This window comes from Peromyscus californicus, unplaced genomic scaffold (genome assembly GCF_007827085.1).
Source record: "Peromyscus californicus insignis strain IS unplaced genomic scaffold, ASM782708v3 Scaffold_14__1_contigs__length_90479793_seg_2, whole genome shotgun sequence".
NCBI classification, from domain to species: domain Eukaryota; kingdom Metazoa; phylum Chordata; class Mammalia; order Rodentia; family Cricetidae; genus Peromyscus; species Peromyscus californicus.
The window spans coordinates 62,956,786-62,978,376 of NW_026294436.1; the positions used below are offsets into that span (position 1 = coordinate 62,956,786).

General features: G+C 42.8%; 1 protein-coding gene across 4 annotated transcripts in view; it reads left to right on the forward strand.

Annotated features, from left to right (window-relative positions):
• Efcab2 (EF-hand calcium binding domain 2) overlaps positions 1–21,591 on the forward strand; it is a 108,189-nt gene that overhangs the window by 56,872 nt on the left and 29,726 nt on the right. For all 4 annotated transcript variants that reach the window (XM_052737774.1, XM_052737773.1, XM_052737776.1 and 1 more), the window contains exon 3: positions 12,033–12,105. In XM_052737774.1, the coding sequence (XP_052593734.1) occupies positions 12,033–12,105 (73 nt within the window). The remainder of the gene's footprint in view (positions 1–12,032; positions 12,106–21,591) is intronic.

The window sequence follows — 21,591 nt, forward strand, 5'->3', positions numbered from 1 at the left end:
CCCAAACAAACAGCAAACAAACAAATGTGATGAAAATTAAAGTAAAAAACAAAATAATTTTCAGTCAGTTCACTTGATCTAAAAACCTCACTTGCTAGAAATAGGTTAACCAAGTTTAACATTTTATATCATTCTAGCTATTGCTTTCTTCTTGTAATTGCTATTTATCCTTTACAGTATATTTTTAGCATATTTCCCACTCCCCAACTCCTCCCAGATTCTTCTCTGCTCCCTACCCACCCATCTTTGTATTCTCTCTCTTAAAAGAAAGAGAAAAAGTAATAAAAACCATAGAGTCTCATTGTGCTAGCCATCTATCTGCTCCTGAGCATGGGGCCTGCCCTGCAGTGTGGCTCATGTACCCAGTAGCACTCCATTGAAGAAAACTGATTTTCCTTCGCCCAGAAGCTATCAGTTTTGAAAAGCTTCTTTGCTAGAAGCAGGACCTTGCGCCCACTTCCCCTCTTTTGTATGGGATTTTGTCGGCTTGAGCTTCTGCAAGGCTTGGACATGCTGTCACAGTCTCTGTGAGTTCATATGTGCCTTTTCCCTGTTGTCTGGAAAATGCTAGTTCCTTAAAATTGTCCACCACCTCTGGCTCTGAATTTTTCTTCTGCCTTTTCCACATAGATTCCTGAACCTTCTCAGAGGGGTGTGACAAAGACACCCCATTTAGGGCTGAGCATTTCAGAGTCTCTCTCTCTCTGCATGTTGTCCAGCTGTGTCTCTGCTAGTTAACATCTGCTGCAAGGGGCTTCTCTGCTGCAGGTTGACCAGTGACTGTCATGTGGGGTGGTGGTTTAAATGAAAATGCCTCCCTCAGGCTCATAGGGAGTGGCACTATTAGGAGGTGTGGCCTTATTGGAGTAGGTGTGGCCTTGTTAGAGGAAGTCTGTCACTGGAGGTGGGCTTTGGGGTTTCCAGCTGCTGAATGTAGAACTCTCGGCTACCTGTCCAGCACCATGTCTACTGCATGCTGCCATGCTTCCTGCCATGCTGATAATGGACTAAACCCCTGAACTGTAGCCAGCCCCAATTAAGTGTTTTCCTTTATAAGAGTTGCCATGGTCATGATGTCTCCTCAAAGCAATAAAACCCTAACTAAGATATATGGGTATAGCAATATGTCATTAGGAATAATTTTAGTTCTATGATCATTTAGCAAAATAATGGTAGTAGGTTTTTCCCAGGGTCCATGACCTATTTAGTCTTAGATGTAGGTTCCATCTCATGTAGTGGGCCTTACACCTAATTGAAAAAACTGATTGGTTACTTTCCTAATATTCATGCCACTATTACATGGGTGAGCATATCTTTCAGGTAGATCATTACTAACACTCACAGGGTTTGTAACTGGGTAAGACTTGATTATTTTTCTCTTCAGATAGTGTGTATAGAATCACAGGATGAACACTAGCTAGTAGGGTGAACCTGAGTACCACTTGGATTTCTCCATGTTCTGTGCCCCAAGTATGTGGTATCTTCAGCAGTAGGGTCTTACATCAAGTTGGCAATAGCTTGCAGTGTTTGGGGGAGCTTATGGGGTCCCCTTTGGCCAATGACTCAAAAGATGTTACTGGGGGTTTATTTGACAACATATAATGTCTTCTTGGGGTATTGTCTCCCCCATTGTGTAGTGACTCATTTAAATTCCTTTATACATGTACATATTTTAGGAATGTTCTATAGTAGTAGATTTTCCTATGGCTTTTCAGAAGGCATTTAGTGTTAGTTGTTCACTTCCTATTCCCTCCTCTACTCTGCCCTCCCCTCCACCACCCCATGTAATCCTTGTAATTTCCCCTTTGTCTCTTTATAGCACTGTATTCCATTTCTCCTTCCTGGGAGCACACTCCCACCATGGCACTATGGCTTGCTTAGTTCATAGTTTTGTTTCATTTCTAGTTCCTGACTCATACATTTTTTATCACTTCTGAATTTTTTCCTTTGTTACTGGCATTTCTGTTTTGTGTATCCTGAAATTATATTTTCATCTTTTTTTATTGTTCTGTTTTTGAGATAGGGTCTCATGTAGCCGAGGCTGGCTGGCTTTGAACTTGCTATGTAGGGGAGGGTCTGAGCTCCTGATTCTCTTGCCTTCATTTCCCAAATGCTGGGATTACAAATGTGTACCGCCATGTCTGACATTTTTCATCTCTTTTGGTGTTTTCCTACGTTTCTGTTTCCTTTTTCTCCCTTGCTAAGGCTCCCTCTCTTTCAGCACAAAGGCCTAGCCTTTTTCTTGCCTGTGTTCTCTTTCCTCTGTCTCCCGCCCCCGGGAGCATCACTGCTCCTAAGGCTGCAGCGTCAGCAGCCTGATTCCCTCACAGCGGCCAGCGTCCCAGCTCATCTAGAAGCCATCTGGAGCTCTGCAGTGCCCACCTGGCCCCTTCTGCTGTGTTCCCGCGTTGTTGGCACCAGTGCTTCGTGAGAAGGGCATGGAGGATTGTTTAGTCTTCTTCTGTGTCTCCAGCCTTGGGTTTTATTCAGGCCACGGAAAACCAGGGAAGCTCTGAGTCATGCAGGCGTCTGCTGTGATTGCCCTTTCCTCCCTCCTAACAGACCTGGGGGACTTTCCATCCCTGCTGCTGTTCAGGATTGAACCCAGGGCCTCACACATGGAGACCTGTTGGAATCGCTTCATCTCACTTCATTACCATCTAAAGAAATATTTAGAAATACTGGCATTTAAATGCCCCCTTCCTGTCCCTTCCTCATTTTCCCTTCTATCGTCTCCTCAGCATTGTCTTCCCTGGATTGCCACAGCTCCTCATGAGCTGCTTTCTCAGGCCATATGTCCATCTGCCATGTAGCAGGGAAGTGCTACTCATCTTCAGAGAGCCAGACCCTCCTGCTTCTCATGATACAAGCCCAGTGCTCCACCCAGCTCTCACCATAGTAGAGGCAGGAGTTCACATTGTTGCCTTCATTGGTGTGTCTAGAGGAAGAAAAACAAATGACTCCATCCTTCCCATATACTTTTCTGCTCTCTTCAGGGAGTAACAAACAGCCTCGTGTCCAGCCTCATGTTCACTTTCACTTGATGAAACACTATTGTAGATCCATCCAGCGCTTCCAAGTTTTCACATCTGAGGTACAATGTAGGAATGTTTTAATTAACATATTCATTATATATTAAATAGATAATTGAGTGAATAATTGAATGAATTGAAACAATCAGATTTTCAAGCCAAAGTAATACAGTTTATATAACACAAAAGAGAAAACTGTTTTATGTGTGAGGTAAGAGTTCTGCTTTCATTTGTTGTTAATTTGGTTTTGATTTCTAAGAATCATGTGTGCTTTTTTTTTTTTTTTTTTTTTTTTTTGGTTTTTTCGAGACAGGGTTTCTCTGTGTAGCTTTTGCGCCTTTCCTGGAACTCACTTGGTAGCCCAGGCTGGCCTCGAACTCACAGAGATCCACCTGGCTCTGCCTCCCGAGTGCTGGGATTAAAGGCGTGCGCCACCACCGCCCGGCCCGTGTGCTTTTTTTAAATTAAAGTCTTTTAATTAAAAAAGGTCAAACATAAATTACGCAGGTGCCGGGTGGTAGTGGCACACGCCTTTAATCCCAGCACTGGGAGGCAGAGGCAGGCGGATCTCTGTGATTTTGAGGCCAGCCTGGTCTACAAAGTGAGTACAGGCTCCAAAGCTACACAGAGAAACTCTGTCTTGAAAAACCAAAAAAAAAAAAAAAAAAAAAGAAAAAGAAAAAGAAAGAAAGAAAAAGAAAAAAACCACGCAGGTATGTTGAACTGTGTGCTTTCATTTGGATATGCCATTTACCTATTTCATTATGCTCATCCTTTTGCTGACTGTTGGAGAACTGGTTGTAGATGTTGTAATTTTTGCCTGAAAGTACAGATTGTCATAGTATTGTCTTAGATAATGATAGGGTTGTTTATTTTATTTATTTATTTATTTATTTATTTATTTATTTATTTATTTATTTATTTTGTTGTTGTTGTTGTTGTTGTTGTTGTTGTTTTTGACACAAAGTCTTTCTGCATAGTCCCTGGCTGTCCTGGAACTCACGATGTAGACCAGGCTGGTCTCAAGCTCAAAGAGATCCTCCTGCCTCTGCCACCATGCTTGGCTTTATGTACATGTATGTGGTTTTTTTTAGTCTATTTTTTATCACTATAACAAGACATGTGAGTTAACCAAATTAAAAAGAGGGAATGATTATTTAAATTTTTTAAAAAATATTATTAGTCTGTGTTTACATGTACATGGAGGTGAGGGGTCACACTTTGGGAGTTGCTTTTCCTCCTTCCAGTGTGGGTTTGGGGGAATGAGCTCAGTCTGCCAGGTTGTTCGGCAAGCACTTTTACCCACTGAGTGTGCCCTTCATTGGCCTGAAGGGTGTCTTTTGTGTCATGGTTTCTGAGGCTTTAGCCCATAGTTGTCCCATTGCTCTTCACCTGTGGCAAGGCAGTGCCAGGCAGAGCATCTTGGCAGGAAGGGGAGATGAAGATGGTCTGTTCATGTCATGGAGACAGGAGTGACAGGAGGGGCAAAGGTCTCAACAGTCTCTTCAAAGGCACACCTCCAGTGACTTGTGTTTATGTAAGCCATGATACATGTGTGGGGCCAAAGGACAACTTTTTAAAAATTTTTATTTATTTTTATTTTATGTGCATTCATGTTTTGCCATGGTGTCAGGTCCCCTGGAACTGGAGTTACAGACAGTTGTAAGCTGCCATGTAGGTGCAGGGAATTGAACCTGGGTCCTCTAGAAGAGCAGTCAGTGCTCTTAACTGCTAAGCCATCTCTCCAGCCCAAAGAACAACTTTGTGGAGTCCTCCCTTTATCTATAATGTGTAATGGCCCACAGGTAAAGCCATAAAACACATGGCGACATATAGATTAATAGAAATGGGCTGAGTTTAGTTATAAGAGCTAGCTAGCAAGAAAATTGAGCCATAGGCCATGGCCATACAGTTTGTAATTAATATAAGCCTCTGTGTGTTTATTTGGGTCTAAGTGGCTGCAGGACCAGGTAGGATACAGGAAAGCTTCCAACTACATTTGGTACCCAATGTGGGGCTCGAACCCATGACCCTTGGATTAAGAGTCCCATGCTCTACAGGCTGAGCTAGCCAGGCCTCAGAAACAAACCATAAACTAACACGTTTCTGAGCGAAATATTAGGAGGTATTGTAAAGAACAGTCACCAACCATCCAGATTGTACAAGAACAGGGCACAGCAGCTGCTGATCTTTCAAAGACACCAACAGCTCTACCTTTAAAAAATGGTTAACAGACAAGCCTGTATGGGTTCAGCAATGGCATTTAACAACAGAGAAACTGCAAGCTTTAGAAGAGTTGGTACAAGAGCAGTTAAATGCTCAGCATATTGAAGAATCAACCAGCCCTTGGAATTCTCCTGTATTTGTTATTAAAAAGAAATCTGGTAAATGGAGAATGGTAACAGACCTTAGAGCAATTAACAAAGTAATTTAGCCAATGGACTCTCTACAGTCTGGAATTCCTTTGCCTATCCTGTTACCTAAAGGATGGTCTATTATAGTTATCAATTTAAAAGACTATTTCTTCTCAGTACCCTTACAAGAAAAAGACAGAGAAAGATTTGCCTTCACGGTGCCTACTTATAATAATTCTCATTCGATTAAGAGACATCAATGTAGGGTTCTCCCACAAGGAATGTTAAATAGCCCAACCCTGTGTCAATATTTTGTATGATAGCCATTGGAAGTAATATGTAAACAATTTCCTGTAATGGACGATATTTCACTAACTGATTCAAATGCAGATACTTTAGAAAGAACGTTTGAGGAAGTAAAGAAAATTTTACCTTGTTGGGAATTACAAATTGCTCCTGAAAAAGATACAAAGAGGAGATTCTATTAATTATTTAGGATATAAAATAGGTCTACAAAAAATTAGACACCAAAAGGTGCAAATTAGGAGAGATTGATTACGGACTCTTAATGACTTTCAAAGATTATTTGGAGACATTTTCCATCTATGAACTGTATGGCCATGGCCTATGGCTCAATTTTTTTGCTAGCTAGCTCTTACAACTAAACTCAGCCCATTTCTATTTATCTATATGTCACCACATATTCCATGGCTTTACCTGTGTGCCATTACATGCAAAGAGAGGCGGAGGAGATGCCAGCCCACCGTCCAGAGAGGAGCAATAGTTCCGAAGCTGATGGGCTCTTATCCAGATAGATCATTGCAGTGTTCTTCAAAATAACAGGAAAATCAGAGCACATCAAGAGGTCTTTTGTTTCTTGTATGTAAGTTTCTAAATAACACAAAGCTGGCTTTTTTTTTTTTTCGTGGAGCTGAGGACCAAACCCAGGGCCTTGCGCTTGCTAGGCAAGCACTCTACCACTGAGCTAAATCCCCAACCCCAAAGCTGGCATTTTTAAGGAGGGATAAACACAGATTCATATGGGGATCATCCTGTAATGACAGTGTAGGACATAACAGTACTTGGGATTTGCACGTATGTCCCACCTAAACAGACAGGGTCAGGTGGAGATCAGAAGTAGGGTATCTTTAGCATACACAAGGCCCTGGCTTCCCTGTGTGCCCTCTCTCCCAAATATAAATAAGCACTGTGCTTCACCAATGCATCTTCTCTGGAGCCCTCTTTCCCTGCATCAATCTTGGAAGCGTCTTCCTCTTCACTTCTTAGGTCTGTTGCCCTCCATCCTTTGCCATCTAACTTCTCCTTACTTTCAGCAGACACACCCATTGTCAGAATCATTGCTTGTCTCCTGCTTTCCCAGCTCCTAGGGAGAGTTCCACAGTCTCTGAGAACTGTCTGTGGAACTCTCCACCTCTTCCTTCCGCTAGCACCTTGACACCAAAGACAGCTGGCACTTTCCCTTTGTTTTCCTTAGCTCCTCCTCATCACCCTCCCCTGGATGTCTGCTCACCCCCAGGTCCTCTCTCTTCCCATAAAGGTTTCTGTGCCTCAGATCATTTCTTGAGGGGAGAACTTCTCGGCATTCTCCCTCAGTGGGTGCCCTGCTTAGCCAGTATACTTTTTTTTTTTTTTTAAGATTTATTTATTTTTTGTTATTTTTAACTATAATGTGTGGATGTTTGTGTCTGCATGTGGGTGTGTACACATGAGTGCAGATGCTCTCAGAGGAGGCCAGGGGTCTCATATATCCTGGATCTGCAGTTATAGATGGTTGTGAGCTGCCTGTTATGGGTTCTGGGAACTGAACTTAGGTCCTCTGGAAGAACAGCAGATGCTCTAACCACTGCTCCATCTCTTCAGCCCCTGGGGCACTCTTCTTAGAGGAGCCCTTTGGCTCCCATACCTGATGTCCGTCTCCAGCTCAGATCTTGTAACTTAATGCTCGGAAAGTTTCATCTCTCTGGTTGACTTTCCCCTAGTTGTAAACTCAGAGGTTAGCCTGTTCTTGTTTCATGGATGGTGGCATGAGATTCCTTGGTCAGTGACAAAGGCCTTCATTACATTACAGACATCGTGAGCAGTGACTTGTAGTGTCAGTCACTCTTACCCTATTGGGTTCTATAGCACCCAATCTAGTGACTGCCTTACAGCAGCTAGGGCCATCACAGAAGAGCAGAATTGCCTTGGGGAGCATTCTGCTCTTATGGCCAGCAGTGGACAAGCCTGTTGTTTGTCCTGGAGGAAGGACCACCTCATCCCCCGAGGTTGCCCACTGTAAGTGCATCTCTAAGAAAAGGCCAGAATCTTGCATTCCTGACATAACCAGCAAGAATATTCATGCTGGAAACTCAATATGAGCTCTTTGTTTCCTTATGTCCTAGACTTGTTTCTTTGTTATTTCCTCCCCTCCCCTCCCCTCCCCTCCCTTCTCTCCTTTCCCGCCTTTCTTCCTTCCTCCTCCTCCTTCTACTTCTTCATCTTCATCATTCTTGTGGTCTTCATCATTGTTGTCTTCTTCCTTATTCTTTCTTCTTCTTCTTCTTCGAGACAGAATCTTAGGAATCTGGGACCAGCCTGAGCAATGCTGTCGTGAGACTTGTTTCAAAAATAAAAACAAAAGCAGTTTTAAAAATGCACAGATGTACTCATTTACGGGACCCAGTGTGGTATTTTTTTTTTTTTTTAAGATTCATTTATTATGTATACAATGTTCTCTTTGCATGTATGTCTGCACACCAGAAGAGGGCATCAGATCTCATTATAGATGGTTGTGAGCCACCATATGGCTGCTGGGAATTGAACTCAGGACCTCTGGAAGAGCAGTCAGTGAGTGCTCTTAACCTCTGAGCCATCTCTCCAGCCCCAGTGTGGTATTTTAATACATAAATACGGTGTGTAACTGGCCGCATTGAAGTAAGTAAAACCAGTTTTAAAGATTTGCTGTATATAATGTGTGTTATTCGCATGTCTTTGTGTGTAGGGAGTTGTATACATGTAAGTGTAAGGGCCCTGTGTTAGATCCCTGGAGTGGGAGGTCTCGCCATTTGTGATCCACAAAGTGCGTCTGCTGGGAACTGAGCTCAGGTCCTCTGTAAGAGCAGTGTGAGTCCTTAACCACTGAGCCATGTCTCCAGCCCCCTAAAGTTAATTTCAGTAATATACTACACATGTATGTCTAAACTATTCCAGTATTTAACATATCTTGAACTTATGGTTAATATTAAATACAAGTGAGATATTTTATATTCTCTTTACACTGATTTTGAAATCTGTGTGTATTTATTCTCTGCTACATTTCAAATATTTAAGAGCCAGATACAGTGACTGTGGTATTGGACAATAGGAGCCTCAAATTTCTTCACATTGCCTATGGAGAGCCATCAGGCTTTTGTCTCCCTACTTCCTGCTGTCCTTTTGTGGTGTGAGTTAGCATGGCTCTAACTGTTCGTCCTCCGTGCTGGAGTTTCAGCAGTTCTCATTGTAACCGGAGACCCCAGTCGGGTTGTGGAGGGACAGTCTGAACACTCGTCAAGACTTAAGTGTTATCCTTGCCTTATGAAATATTTGTTCTCGTGTGTACTCAGTTAGCTGCTAATCTGTAGTTTCAGTGGCATGTTTATTATATTGATGTTACCTGATTTCGTGAGATACTGCTGGAGGCTTCATAAGAGAAAGTATAATCTTACAAAGTATTTCTAGTGGCCGTCATGTTCAGATCTGCCTAGATAACCCCATGGCAAAACAAACAAACAAACAAAACAAAAAACCACCACAGTACAGAGGGTTGAAATGAGAGAGAACAAAGGAAGGGTAAATGTACTCACAGGAAGAATCTGTATTAGTTTGATTTCAGTTGATGTAGTAGAGACCATGACTAAAACCAGCGTGGGGAGAGAGGGTTATTTGGTGTGTACTTGGGTGTCAAGTCCATCATGGAGGGAAGCCAGGGCTGGAACCCAGGTCGGAATCTGGAGGCAGGAACTGAAGCAGAACTGTAGAGGAACAGTGCTTACTGGCTTGCTCTCCAAAGTCTACTCTGCTTGTTTGCTTGTATGACCCAGGACCACCTGTCCAGGGTTAGCACCAGTCACAGCGGCCTGGGCCCTCCCACACTAGTTGTTAGTCGAGAAAATGACCCATAGACATGCCCACAGATGGTGTGTGATATTTTGATTGCATTCTGAAAATAAAGTTTGCTTTGAGTCACAGGATGGTTTCTTTGCTCAAATGGCTAGCTTTTTACCATAAAGAAAGCAAACTCCATACGGAGGTTCTTCGATGCCCATTATCTTCTTTTGAAGTAAATTGGTGCTGTCAGGAACAGGTGTGTCTCACTGTCATGAAAAGCCTTAGGTTATTAAACATGCCATATTCTGTAGGTCTTTGAAGTGTTTGAAGACCATCTATCTATCTAAATATATCTGTGTATGACCTTGAAAACATACCTAACATGACTATAAGTTTCACTATTATAGATGACTATTAATCTGTATTTCTTAATTATACATTACATTTTTAAATGAGCTGCATAAACATGATACCCCAAACAAGAGTAGAAACATACATACAGTATAAGAAAATTAACTTTAGATTTGTTGGGGCTGGAGAGATGGCTCAGAGGTTAAGAGCACTGACTACTCTTCCAGAGGTCCTGAGTTCAATTCCCAGCAACCACATGGTGGCTCACAACCATCTGTAATGAGATCTGGTGCCCTCTTCTGGCCAGAAGTCATATATGCTGTATACATAATAAATAAATCTTAAAAAAAAAAGAAAATTAACTTTAGATTTGTATCAATATACAAAAATCCATACCAATGTAAAATATTTAAGACTCATAGTTGCTTTTTTTAGTTTAAAAGTAGATTAAATAATCTGCCCTTTATCCCATCACTTCTATAACCCCTGTTTTTCTTTTCAGAACGAGATCCCTAATCTAATTTCCTTTGTTGAGCTTTTTTCCTGACCATTACCAATACCACACAACACCCAGACTCTGAAGGAGGCAGCTCCTCACTTGAGGCTCCCTCTCTCTGGATAACTCCAGTTTGGGTCAAGTTGACAAGAACCAAGAGGCACACCTTGTGTGGTGTGGTGGCGATCACTTGACATGAGGAAGTGTGAGCAGCACACTCTCCCTGTCTCCCTGTCTCTCTGCTGCTGGTCAGCACTCACCGCAGCCTCTAAGCAAAGAATTGAATCAGTCTTACTTAAAGTGATAGTGGTTTTCCTCAGTAAAATTCACAGCAAATAAAATTCTTCTAAAATTATCCAGAATGGTAAGGAATTAAAGTGTTGAGTGAATGTATGTGAGATTTAATTAACATTCAAATATGACTTAAATTTTAATGGAAATGTATAATAATCTACTTCAAATCCCATCATTATTTGCAGAGAGTATAGAGTTGGATGTATTCTTTTCTTAGATTATTTGTTGGATTGAATCTCATTGTTATGGGGAAGGAGGGAGAGAGTAACTAATACTGAGTGACTATATTGTCCTCAGCTGAGTTTTAGATTACATTAGTATTTGACTCTCCCTGTGTCCCCAGATCCGTTTATGTGTTTGGAGGAAGGCACTGGCTGTTTTGCCTTTAGGTGTATTTAGGGAGGGAAAACTTGTCCAGTCCAGCCAGTTATGGAGTTGTGATTTGACCCTATGTAGTTTGGTGCTGAAGACCATGCTTTTAAATTCTTCGCCAGTAATGGAGCCTCTATGGCAAACCTCTGGGGTAGATAACAGCATCCTCATTATACAGATGTGGAGGCTCTAGTGTTATGGAAATCCAGCTCTCAAACCAAGCAGCACACAGAGAGTTGGAGAACAAAGCTTTATTCAAGTCTAGTAGGCATGGACCAAGGCTAGTGTTTTGCAAAGTCTGGTTCCTTCCTGCAGTTTCTTACAACTTATGTAGTTTGAGCAACAGTGTGAGGATTCCTATCTGCATTGACCATATGAGAGTGGTCTCTGGGGCTCATGACCACCGAAGGGATGTTTCTGTTGCAGTTTAAGTGTGTTTAGAGAAGCAGATGTTGCAGGTGGCCATTGGGACATTCTTACTTTAGCAAATATGGCCAACTATTTCTACAGATAGCTTTGCAAGCATTTGCTTTTTCAAGATAAGAGGATGGGATTCAACTGAAAGAGGCAGGAGTACAGCAAGCAGAGTGGAGTCAAATTCAACCCAGCCTGTCTCTACTTAGTCCTGTCGCTAGCCCCCAGGCAGAACTTCTGAGGCTAGAGTTAGATTGTGTTAGGCGCATATTCACATACTGAAGGTTTAACAGATATTCTCTTTCCTTCTCCACTAGTTAAGGTGACTGACATCCCTTCTTCCTCCTGCCATCTCATCCTGATCCCTTCTCTGGAGCTTTGAGATTTTGAACTAGTCAGGGCTTGCATTTGCTAGTCAGTGAAATCGTTGGTCTGTCCTGGTTCACTTGTGTGCCTTTTACTTTTCCCAGAAAGTTTCTCATACAATTGTGAGCCAATACTTGAGCAAGGTGACATGCTATATTACTTGTGATCCGAAATAATTTAGGTAATTATTTGATAATTTATACTACACTTCCTTTTCCAGAACTTATATTCAAAAACTGTTCACATTTTTTTTTTTTACTCTAGAGAGATTGGGACAATTATCAGGTCACTGGGATGCTGTCCTACTGAAGGAGAGCTACATGATTTCATTGCAGAGGTAAGTAAGTGGCTGAGGAAGTGTCACTCAGCTGAGTCTAGAATTCCTTGTAATTAAAAAAAAAAAATCTTCCACAAAACTCAAAATTCCCTAAACTACTGAGGGTGCTCTTTGAGAGTGTTAGGACAGCCGTGCATGTAAGTCAGCCAGTGGGACTTGAAAGCATTTTGATATAGTCTTGAAGAAATGGCAGCTGTTGACATATAGTTTTTAAATTAGTTGAAGATAGGCCAGTGAAGACAAGGAAGTCTGCCCACTTGGAGAGAGACCAATAGCAGATATACTTAATAATAATGTTGGTTTACAGGGGAGGCAGAGACCAATAGCAGATATACTTAATAATAATGTTGGTTTACAGGGGAGGCAGAGAGACTGCAATTTTATTTATTTAAGGAAATAGAATTAAGTTTCAGAACACATACAGTAATAAATAGACTAAAATAGAGAACATTAACCAGTCTAGAATTCTAAAAATTACTATTCATAATAACAAAAAGTTAACCATTATTAGTTAAAAGACCTTGATTGGCTTTCTTCTGTGGTAATAGATTCCTTGAAATGAGTAAACATTGCTGACCAGAGGAGACTGGTGTTCCTGCTTTCCTCACCCCCTAGGGAACAAGGGACAAAGATCTGATTGGCTGTTTTGGAGTTACTTTCCTTATAAGGCAGGGAGACAGAACAATGGGAGAATCATTCACAAGTTAACATCAAATTACTCCAGGCAACTTTTTTTTTTCCCCCAAAGAGTAAAACAGAAGGACTTTATTATCATGCCCATTGAAACTGGCTTTCCTAGGGAATTCTGTTTGGCAGTGTTTGGCTTTATCATGGGCGACTCCATTTTGGTTTTAAATCTATTCTTTGGGACCTAGTGTAGGAGCTGAATCCAAAACAAAAGTCACTTGTAATCACTGTTTGCAGTGTAAGCTGAGGCTGAGAGAAAGAAAGCAGCCCATGCCCCGGGAGCCTCATACTCCATTTTGCTTTCCAGAAAGATCTCTGATTGAAGGTTAAGTGAAGGTTTTAGTTTAACAAAGAGAGACTTTAAAGGGAAGAAGCTGCCTGGGCTGGGCCACAGAGTTGTTCTTCTTTGCCTTGGGGGTTTGGTTCGAGGATTAACAAGGGATGAGAGAAAAGCAGAGGAGCATTTGACCCATCTCCTTACTCCTTGTACTAGTGGAGTCCTTGTTTATTCTACTGTAGACAGAGTTTTCTTTGGGCTTCCAGCTCACAAAAAAATAACATGGACTGTTATTAATTATGAAAGGTTGGCCTATAGCTTAGGCTTGTTCCACCAGCTCTTAGCACTGAAGTTATTTATTTTAATCTGTTTTGCCTCGTGGCTTTTACCTCTCTTCCATCTTGTATCTTCTATTTCCTCTGTGTGTCCTCTGGCGTCTCTGCCATGCCTAGATTCATCTCCTCTTCTTTCTCTCTGCCAGGAAGTTCTGCCTGCCTTCTTCCTGCCTAGCTATTGGCCATTCAGGTCTTTATTAAGCCAATCAGAAGGCACCTTGACAAAGACACATCTTCACAGTGTACAAAAGGATTATTCCACAATATTCTACGATATGTTAAAAAGAAGGAATTTGGGATTTCAGACTGATGCAGGAGAAACTTGAAGTAGTAAAACTGATGCTACAGAGGATTTACTAGTAATCAAGATTAGGGAATAGTAAGTCACACCAAGTGGAATTTAGCCAAAGGAGTGCTGCTTCCCATATGACTGGGAGATAAGGAATGCGCTCACCAGACTTGTCAGAAACTTTAGGAAGGAAAAATTTGTACCACAGTTGAAATTTAGGGATGCTAAGAAAGTTTCTGCCAATGTTATTTACTAAGATTGACCTCCAATTAGGAAACTTACAACCAGCCATTAGGCTCATCCCATATCAAAGAACATACCTCTAAAGGGCAGTTCAAGGAGGTAGAGCAGGATTATAACCACCCTGTCATTAAGTCTCTATGCTCTCATCAGGAAAAGCACAGTTCTGCTGGGTGGACTAAATGGACCTGGGTAGCAACTTTGTAAAGAACAACACTGGTATACTTAGGAAATACTAAGAAAAAATTCTGGCAATATCTTTGCTGTGTAAATCCCCATCTGTCCAAGTGGCCAGACTTGCAGTCTGTTTAAATTGTTCAAAGTGGATCCTGGGGCTGGGACCTGAAAGAGGTTTAAGGGTGACAGCATCTGTGAGATGCATAAGCCTGTGGTGTGTATAAGTTCCAAAATCTTCTATTCAAGGCCAGCTCCTCTTTGAGCATTAGCTAGAGCTGGATGCGTGCTACATTAAAGAGTTTTTTCCTTTATCAGTCTCTAAGTGTGTGAAGTGATTTCTCACTAGGAAGGCATAGCAATTCTAGGACAGGGCAAGCTCGTTAATTTCTGTTGAATATCAATTTCTCCATAATAATGGCTACATCAGAGTTTTCCTCCAAGATACATTCAGTAATATATTACAAGCCAGTTTTCAATGGAAAAACACTGTGAAAGTCAAGCAGTTTCAAGTCAGATGGATAACTGTTGCTGCAGTATCAGCACCTTGGCAGCTCTTGGTTGTTTTCACATTGCTGTGATCACAATACCCGACAAAGACAACTTGAGGGAGCAAAGACTTGTTTGGGGGCATGGTTTTAGAGCAGTGGTTCTCAGCCTTCCTAATGCTGTGACCCTTCAATACAGTTCCTCATGGTGTGGTGACCCCCAACCATAAAATTATTTTCATTGCTACTTCATAACTAATTTTGCTACTGTTATGAATCACAATGTAAATATTTATGGAGATAGAGGTTTGCCCAAAGGGTCATGACCCACAGGTTGAGAACCAGCGTTTTATAGGGCTTCAGTCCATCGTGGCTGGAAAGGCATGGTGGAGCCTCTCGGTTCATGGTGTACCAGGGAAGCTGGAAGCAGGGGTGTGTGTAACCTTCAAAGGCCCATTCCAGCTACCTGCTGCTACTAGACTTCATTCTCTAAAGGTTCCAGGGCTCCCCAGTATGGTGCCAGTTAGGGAACACGTGTTGAAAAATGAGTCCATAGGGATATTCAGACACAAACCATAGCAGCAGCATCAGTTTTTCATTGCTATTTTGAAATATTTAGTAAGCTATTCTAAGTTGTAAGAATACATTGTTTTTCTGCTTTGGAATCTCAAAAGTTATTATTAGGAAAAGGGCTTGTTTTTCCTGTGAACCCATCTGTTAGAGCCCACCTAAGTTTCCTAGTGGCTTTACCCAGCAGGACTGCATAAGAGGATGATTGGGCCGGGCGGTGGTGGCGCACGCCTTTAATCCCAGCACTCGGGAGGCAGAGCCAGGAGGATCTCTGTGAGTTCGAGGCCAGCCTGGACTACCAAGTGAGTTCCAGGAAAGGCGCAAAGCTACACAGAGAAACCCTGTCTCGAAAAACCAAAAAAAAAAAAAAAAGAGGATGATTGGGCCATAGGCCTGGGTACCAGGTGTTTGGAAGGTCCTACACTTGGCTATATCTAGCAAGGGGGAGGTCTTTTGCCCCTCCTCTTGGCGTTGTTATGAAAAGCCCTTTTGAATAAAGTTCTGGGTCAGTGGATAAGGATCCAGGCCCACCCAAGGCTATCCTGTGTTTCTATCTATTTCTCTCCCCTCTATATTTCTAACTAAATCTCTTATCCCTCACTCCTCAAGAGTCCCTGGGGCAAATAAATGTGGGAGCTGGCACCCACACACTCCCTCCTCCCCCAAAGATGTTCCTGATGTCTGCTTCAAAACATTTATTCACAAAGCTGGAACTGGTGCAGGGAAAGGCAAAGAGGCACTGTAGGGAAGGTAGGGATTGGGAAATGAATTTGTGGTGAAATAAGAATCAGGCATGTGTAGCACACGCCTTTAATACCTGCACTTGGAGACAGAGGCAGACAGATCTCTGAGTTCAAGGCCAGCCTGGTCTACAGAGTGAGTTTCAGGACAGCCAGGGCTACACAGAAACCCTGTCTCTAGAAAAACAAAACCAAAACAAAAGAGAATCAGTGTGTGTTCAGTAAACAGAACAGGACTAAGAACTGAAGATCAGGAAGGAAAATGGTTTGCATGTGTTTTAATATACATTAGGAATCTGAAAAAACCCTGCCTGGATCATCCAAAAACCACAGAACCCCACTTATTTATGTATTATCTGTAACTGCTCGCTGGCTTTCCTTCTTTTTTGGAAACAGTTTCACTGTGTAGCTCTGGATGGCCTGAACTCACAGAAATCAGTTTGCCTCTGCCTCCTTAGTGCTGGCTGGCATTAGAGACATGCACCACATGCCCATTGACCTCAATCAGACCACAACCATTATAAATATGATTGAAAAAATTATATATAATAGTTATGGTTCAATTGGGTCACCAACCTATATAAGTTCTGTAAAAATTTATTGGTGTGCCAACACAATTTATTCCAGCTAAGTTCTAGCAATAGAGTTACAACAGCTTTGACTACCCTTCTTGAATTTTACCAGATAAATGAGAATAAAACACACATATTTATACTTATCAAATACATTTAAGACATTGAAAATCCACAACAGTTAGTGCCTAAGGGTAAATATCATATTGTTAAATGTTTTATAATAACTTCCGAGAGCAAACAATTGAAATGTATTTATATGTATGTGCACTTTAAAATCATTCTGGCCTGGCAGATGGCTGAACAGGTAAGGGACCTTGCTGCTGTGCTTGACGGCCTCAGTTTCCTTCCTGGAACCCCACATGATGGAAGACGCAAACTGACTCCCACAGCTGTTCTCTGACCTCTGCATACCCCCCCCACACACACATATACACATACACACATAATTATTCTGTAAAAATTGGGAATCTTTTATCTGGAAATTGAATTCTCTAGCTATCATGTGCTTGAATTTTAGGACAGAGACATCTCTAACAGAACTTTAAATTCTCAGCTCTTTGCTTCCTGAAGATCAGAAATCTCTTGAAATAGATCAGTTTTTAAATTCCTCAACATTGATTCATCTGTTTAATATTCTAAAAGTAGCAACTTGCTCCAAGTGATCCTGTCTGGACAGGGTGTTATGAAAGCCAGCAGCTGTGAGAAGGAAAGGCTAGTGCAAATCTTCCTGCACGCAGGCTACCCAGCAGCCCTGCCTTTGACACTAAGTCAGAGCTATCTAGGAGCTTCAGTGCGTGGGAGCTGGGAGGAGAGAAAGACTATTTAAAGGTCTATGTCCTTTGAAATTCAAACATTCTTAGAATTAAAGAGAATTCTATTACACAGGAAAGCTAAAAGATGTCTCAAAAAATAAAAAAAGAAAAAGAAAAAGACCCATGTTGATAGGGTTTGATTTAGGTTTCAGAACTAAGCTAGGATTGTGCCTTTTTATTGGGGGGACATCTTCAGCCCCCTGCTCCCGCACACTTGCCTGCTGTGGATGGTAAGCGGTGTCCCTGTGGACTCCTTTGTTTGCTATTAATGTACTGTGCTCCCGAGAACATATCTTGGGATCTCCTTGTGTACTAGCCAGGGCTCTCTAGAGTAACAGAATTTGTAGAATGAATCTCTCTCTGTGTATAGAAAGGGGATTTATTAGAATGACTGACAGGTCTAGCTAATCCAACCAACGTCTGCCTATGAACGGAAGGTCAAGAATCCAGTAGTTGTCAGGCCATGAGTCTGGATGGCTCAGCTGGTCTTCAGTATGTGCCAGAATCCTGAAGAAGTGGGTTCTAATGCCAGTGAGGGAATGGACTTGCTGTTGAGGTCGAGAGCAAGCAAGCAGGGAGAGAGAGAGAGAGAGAGAGAGAGAGAGAGAGAGAGAGAGAGAGAGCGCACTTCCTTCTTCCTTGTCCTTTATATAGGCTGCTAGTGGAACATGTGGTCCAGATTAAAGGTGGATCTTCCCAACTCCAAAGATCTGGACTCAAGTGTTATATCTTCCTACTGCAAAGATTGGATTAGAAGTGTATTTTCCCACTTCAAATGATTTAATTAAGAAAAAATCCTTCACACAGGTGTGCCCAGCCATTTGGGTTTTGGTTAATTCCAGATGTAGTCAAGTTGATGGCCAGAGTCGCTCGCACACCTTGGTTCTCTGTTTAGCCTTAGTAGTCAGTGCTGTGAGGCCTCATAGCTTCTGTGGTTAAACGGCTTTACATGATTGCCATTCCTCGGGCTAGAGGGACTGGCAGATTACCCACCAGATGTTAGCCAGCCCAGGTTTGTGGACCCAGTGACCCAGTGACCCAGTGACCCCAGGTCTGACCATCTTGGGCCCGGTGCTGCTTAGGCTGTGTTCAGCAGCATGTCCCCGATGCCCTCAGTGAGCCACGAATTGCTCCTTCCGCCATCTTCCATGGAACATCATCCTCTGGTGGGGTTTCTGGCTCATGAACACTGTATCTGCTCCAGTCAGTCCATGCGAAGGCGAAAACTGGCCTTTCTGTTTCACTTGCTGTTTAGTTATCATTTATTTATTCCAGGCCCCCAAGAGCCACCCTGGCAGCAAGTCCTCCTTACCTCCTGGCGGGGGTGGGGGGGGGTGGGGGTGAGGTTAGGGGATGAAGGGTGTGGGCCCTGTGTCATGGGAAGTACCTGAGCAGTCTTGCTTTCCCATCTTGTGTTTTAGTCCTCTGATCGCCACAAGGCTCGCCTCCTAGTCACGCTAGTCCTTCAGGATGCTTTCTTTCCTCTCCTAAAAGGCCCAAGGCCTCCCCAGCTGGGTTATGCCGGGATTTACCTCATTTACCAGTCTACCCTGTGGGAGCGATTGGCAGGCAGTTCCTGAGGGGTGCCTGTTGCCTGAGGTGAGAGTCTGCTGCAGCACAACACTGCCACCTCGTGTTAGAAAGGGGTGGTTGCAAGCCTAGCACCTCCAGGGGATTTGCCTAGCCAGTGTCCTTAGAGGAACCTGTGGTTTGATTTCTCCATCCAGCACACCAGGCCTTTGCAACCAGGACTCTGGCCTTAAGTATGTCAACACCTTTTGATGTCTTTAACTGTTGCATTTCTATTTCAGGGATGTCACACTTGAGTGTATGTGTGTGTCGTCCCCCCCCTCCCCCCAACAGCCTGTTACCTGAAGCCTGATCTAAGGATAGCATATATGTTACTTTTCTTACTGGTGTGACAAATACCTGCAAAAACAACCCGAGGAGGGACAGAGATGTGCACTTTGGCACAGTTTGAGTCCGTCCTGGTAGGGACTGGATGTGGCAGGGACATGAGACAGTTGTCACACTGCATCTGCTGTTAGGAAACAGATGAACTCTGGTGCTCAGCTCCCTCTCTCCCTTTGATTCAGCCCAGGACTCCAACCTATGGGAGGATGCTGCCCACACTTAAGGTAGTCTTCCTTCTTCAATTAACCTTTTCTGGACACACTCTGACAGATATGCCCACAGCTGGATTTCCACGATGATTCTTGATATTTGGTTCTGAGCTATTATTGGCCGAGATAGCTCCTTAGTCTTCAAAGGTGATCTTAACACAGTCAAATAAACAATGAAGATCGAACATCAGTGATGGTTTAAAAATTTTTAAATATCATAAAACGTAAAGAAAAATCTGCATCAAAAATCTTATGTATCCAGCAATACCTAAAATATTTATTACTCTCTCTTTCATGGAATTGTACCACTCCTGTTTAATTGATGTGTAACTGAGCCTGCCTTTCATTGTAGGAGACAAGTACTTCTTTATAGGCTGCCAGAGAGCCATGTGGCCTTGAGATCTAGCAACGGCTTAACAAAGCTCTCATTTCTTGTTTTCCCACAGGCCTCAGTACAGTTTACAGCTACTGCTCTGCTTTATAGGCATTGTTCTTCTCTTGTTGTTAGGGTTGCTCTGGTTAGGTCCCTGCAAGGACGATTCTCTTCTCTTGTATCTTCTCAGTTACCTTTCATAAAACCTTTATCACTAGACTTCCAGAAACAGATAGTCTGTCTCCACAGCACTCCATCACCATTTTGGCCTACAAAGCAATGAGCCAGCCTGACTGAGAAGTCCATCTCACTGCCTGTGTTCCTGTGTCACTTCTGGTGACACATGTGGTCCTGTGGACACTCTAAGAAGCTAACACTGAGCCATAGACATTTAAGAGACTTGGGGACTGTCAGAGCCAGAGGAGGTAGGAGAGTGTCAGAATACAGTGCAGGTTTGACACGTGAGGAGGAGAGATAGAAAAAAGGAACATTATGAAAGAGGACCTTTGCCCTCTGGCTGATGACAAGCCCTCGGTCCTAATTTGCTCATTTGAGGAGGCTCCCCTTGCTGGCATGGGACTTATTTTGATGACTGTGCTACATTCTTAGTGGCTAGAAAAGCCATGGAAAATGTGGCTGTGGCTCAGACATGATGGCTGGGAATATCATTGGGTTATTTCTTAGAAACAGATGTGAGGAGAGTGGGACACAGAAAAACTCCAGCTACAAGTGGAGGTTGAATAGAGGGACATTTCCACAGGAGCCAGTTGTGGTGGTTTGAGTGAGAACGGCCCCCATTGGCTCATTTATTTGAATGTCTGGTTTGAAGTTGGTGGACTATTTGGGAAGGATTAGGAGGTGTGGCCTTGTTAGAGGAGGAGGTGTGTTATGGAATGTGGAGGTGAGCTTTGACTCTTCAAAGCCCCCACTGGGTCCCGTTTATCTCTCTGCCTGGAACTTGGGGATCAGATGTGAGCTCTCAGCTAGAGCTTCAGCAGCACACCTGCCTGCCACTGTGCTCCCCACCATGACGATCATGGACTAACACTCTGAAACTCTAAACAATCCCCAGTTAAATGCTTCCTTCTGAAGTTCACCTTGGCCAAGGGGTCTCCTCACAGCAGTGGCGTAGTAGCTATGACACCGTTTCTGTCACACAGAAGAGCTCTGATGGGAGCTGGGTGTTGAGTGTACAGAACAACATGATCAGGAGTTAGCCATGCTCAGTTTTTATTCCTAAGCTCAGATGGCCACTTTCTAGATTTTGGGATTAGGTTAAAGTACAGCTACTTAGGGACCCACCGAAGGCTGCGATAGAAACAAGGAGGAATGAGCAGAAGCTCTTCAGCATATGTTAAAGATGGGTCAGTGATGAACTAGGCCAGGCTTGTTCCAGAATCCTGCTCGTGGATAAAACAATGGCATCATGGCAAGGCTTGGTAATATTGATGGTCCTCAGTAAGTCAGATCCTTAGGGAACACCTTCAGTGTGGTGATTAGCCCTGCATCTGGTGCACAGTGTCCTTAGGGTATTCCCAGGAATTGCTCGTTCTCCCTTTATACCCCATATTACTTCTCTTTTCTACCACTTTTGGCCTCTATTCGATAACCTCCTGAAGTAATATTTTTGTGACTTTTTTTATGGCTGGGAATAGAAATCAACATTTAGGTTTTCATTAACAGTTTTAAGTTAGACTTGGTGGTACGGGCCTGTAATCCTAGCTAATCAGGAGGCTGATGCAGAAGGATTTCAAGTTCAAGGTTGTATGGATCACAAAATGAATTTAGGGTCTCAAAAAATAT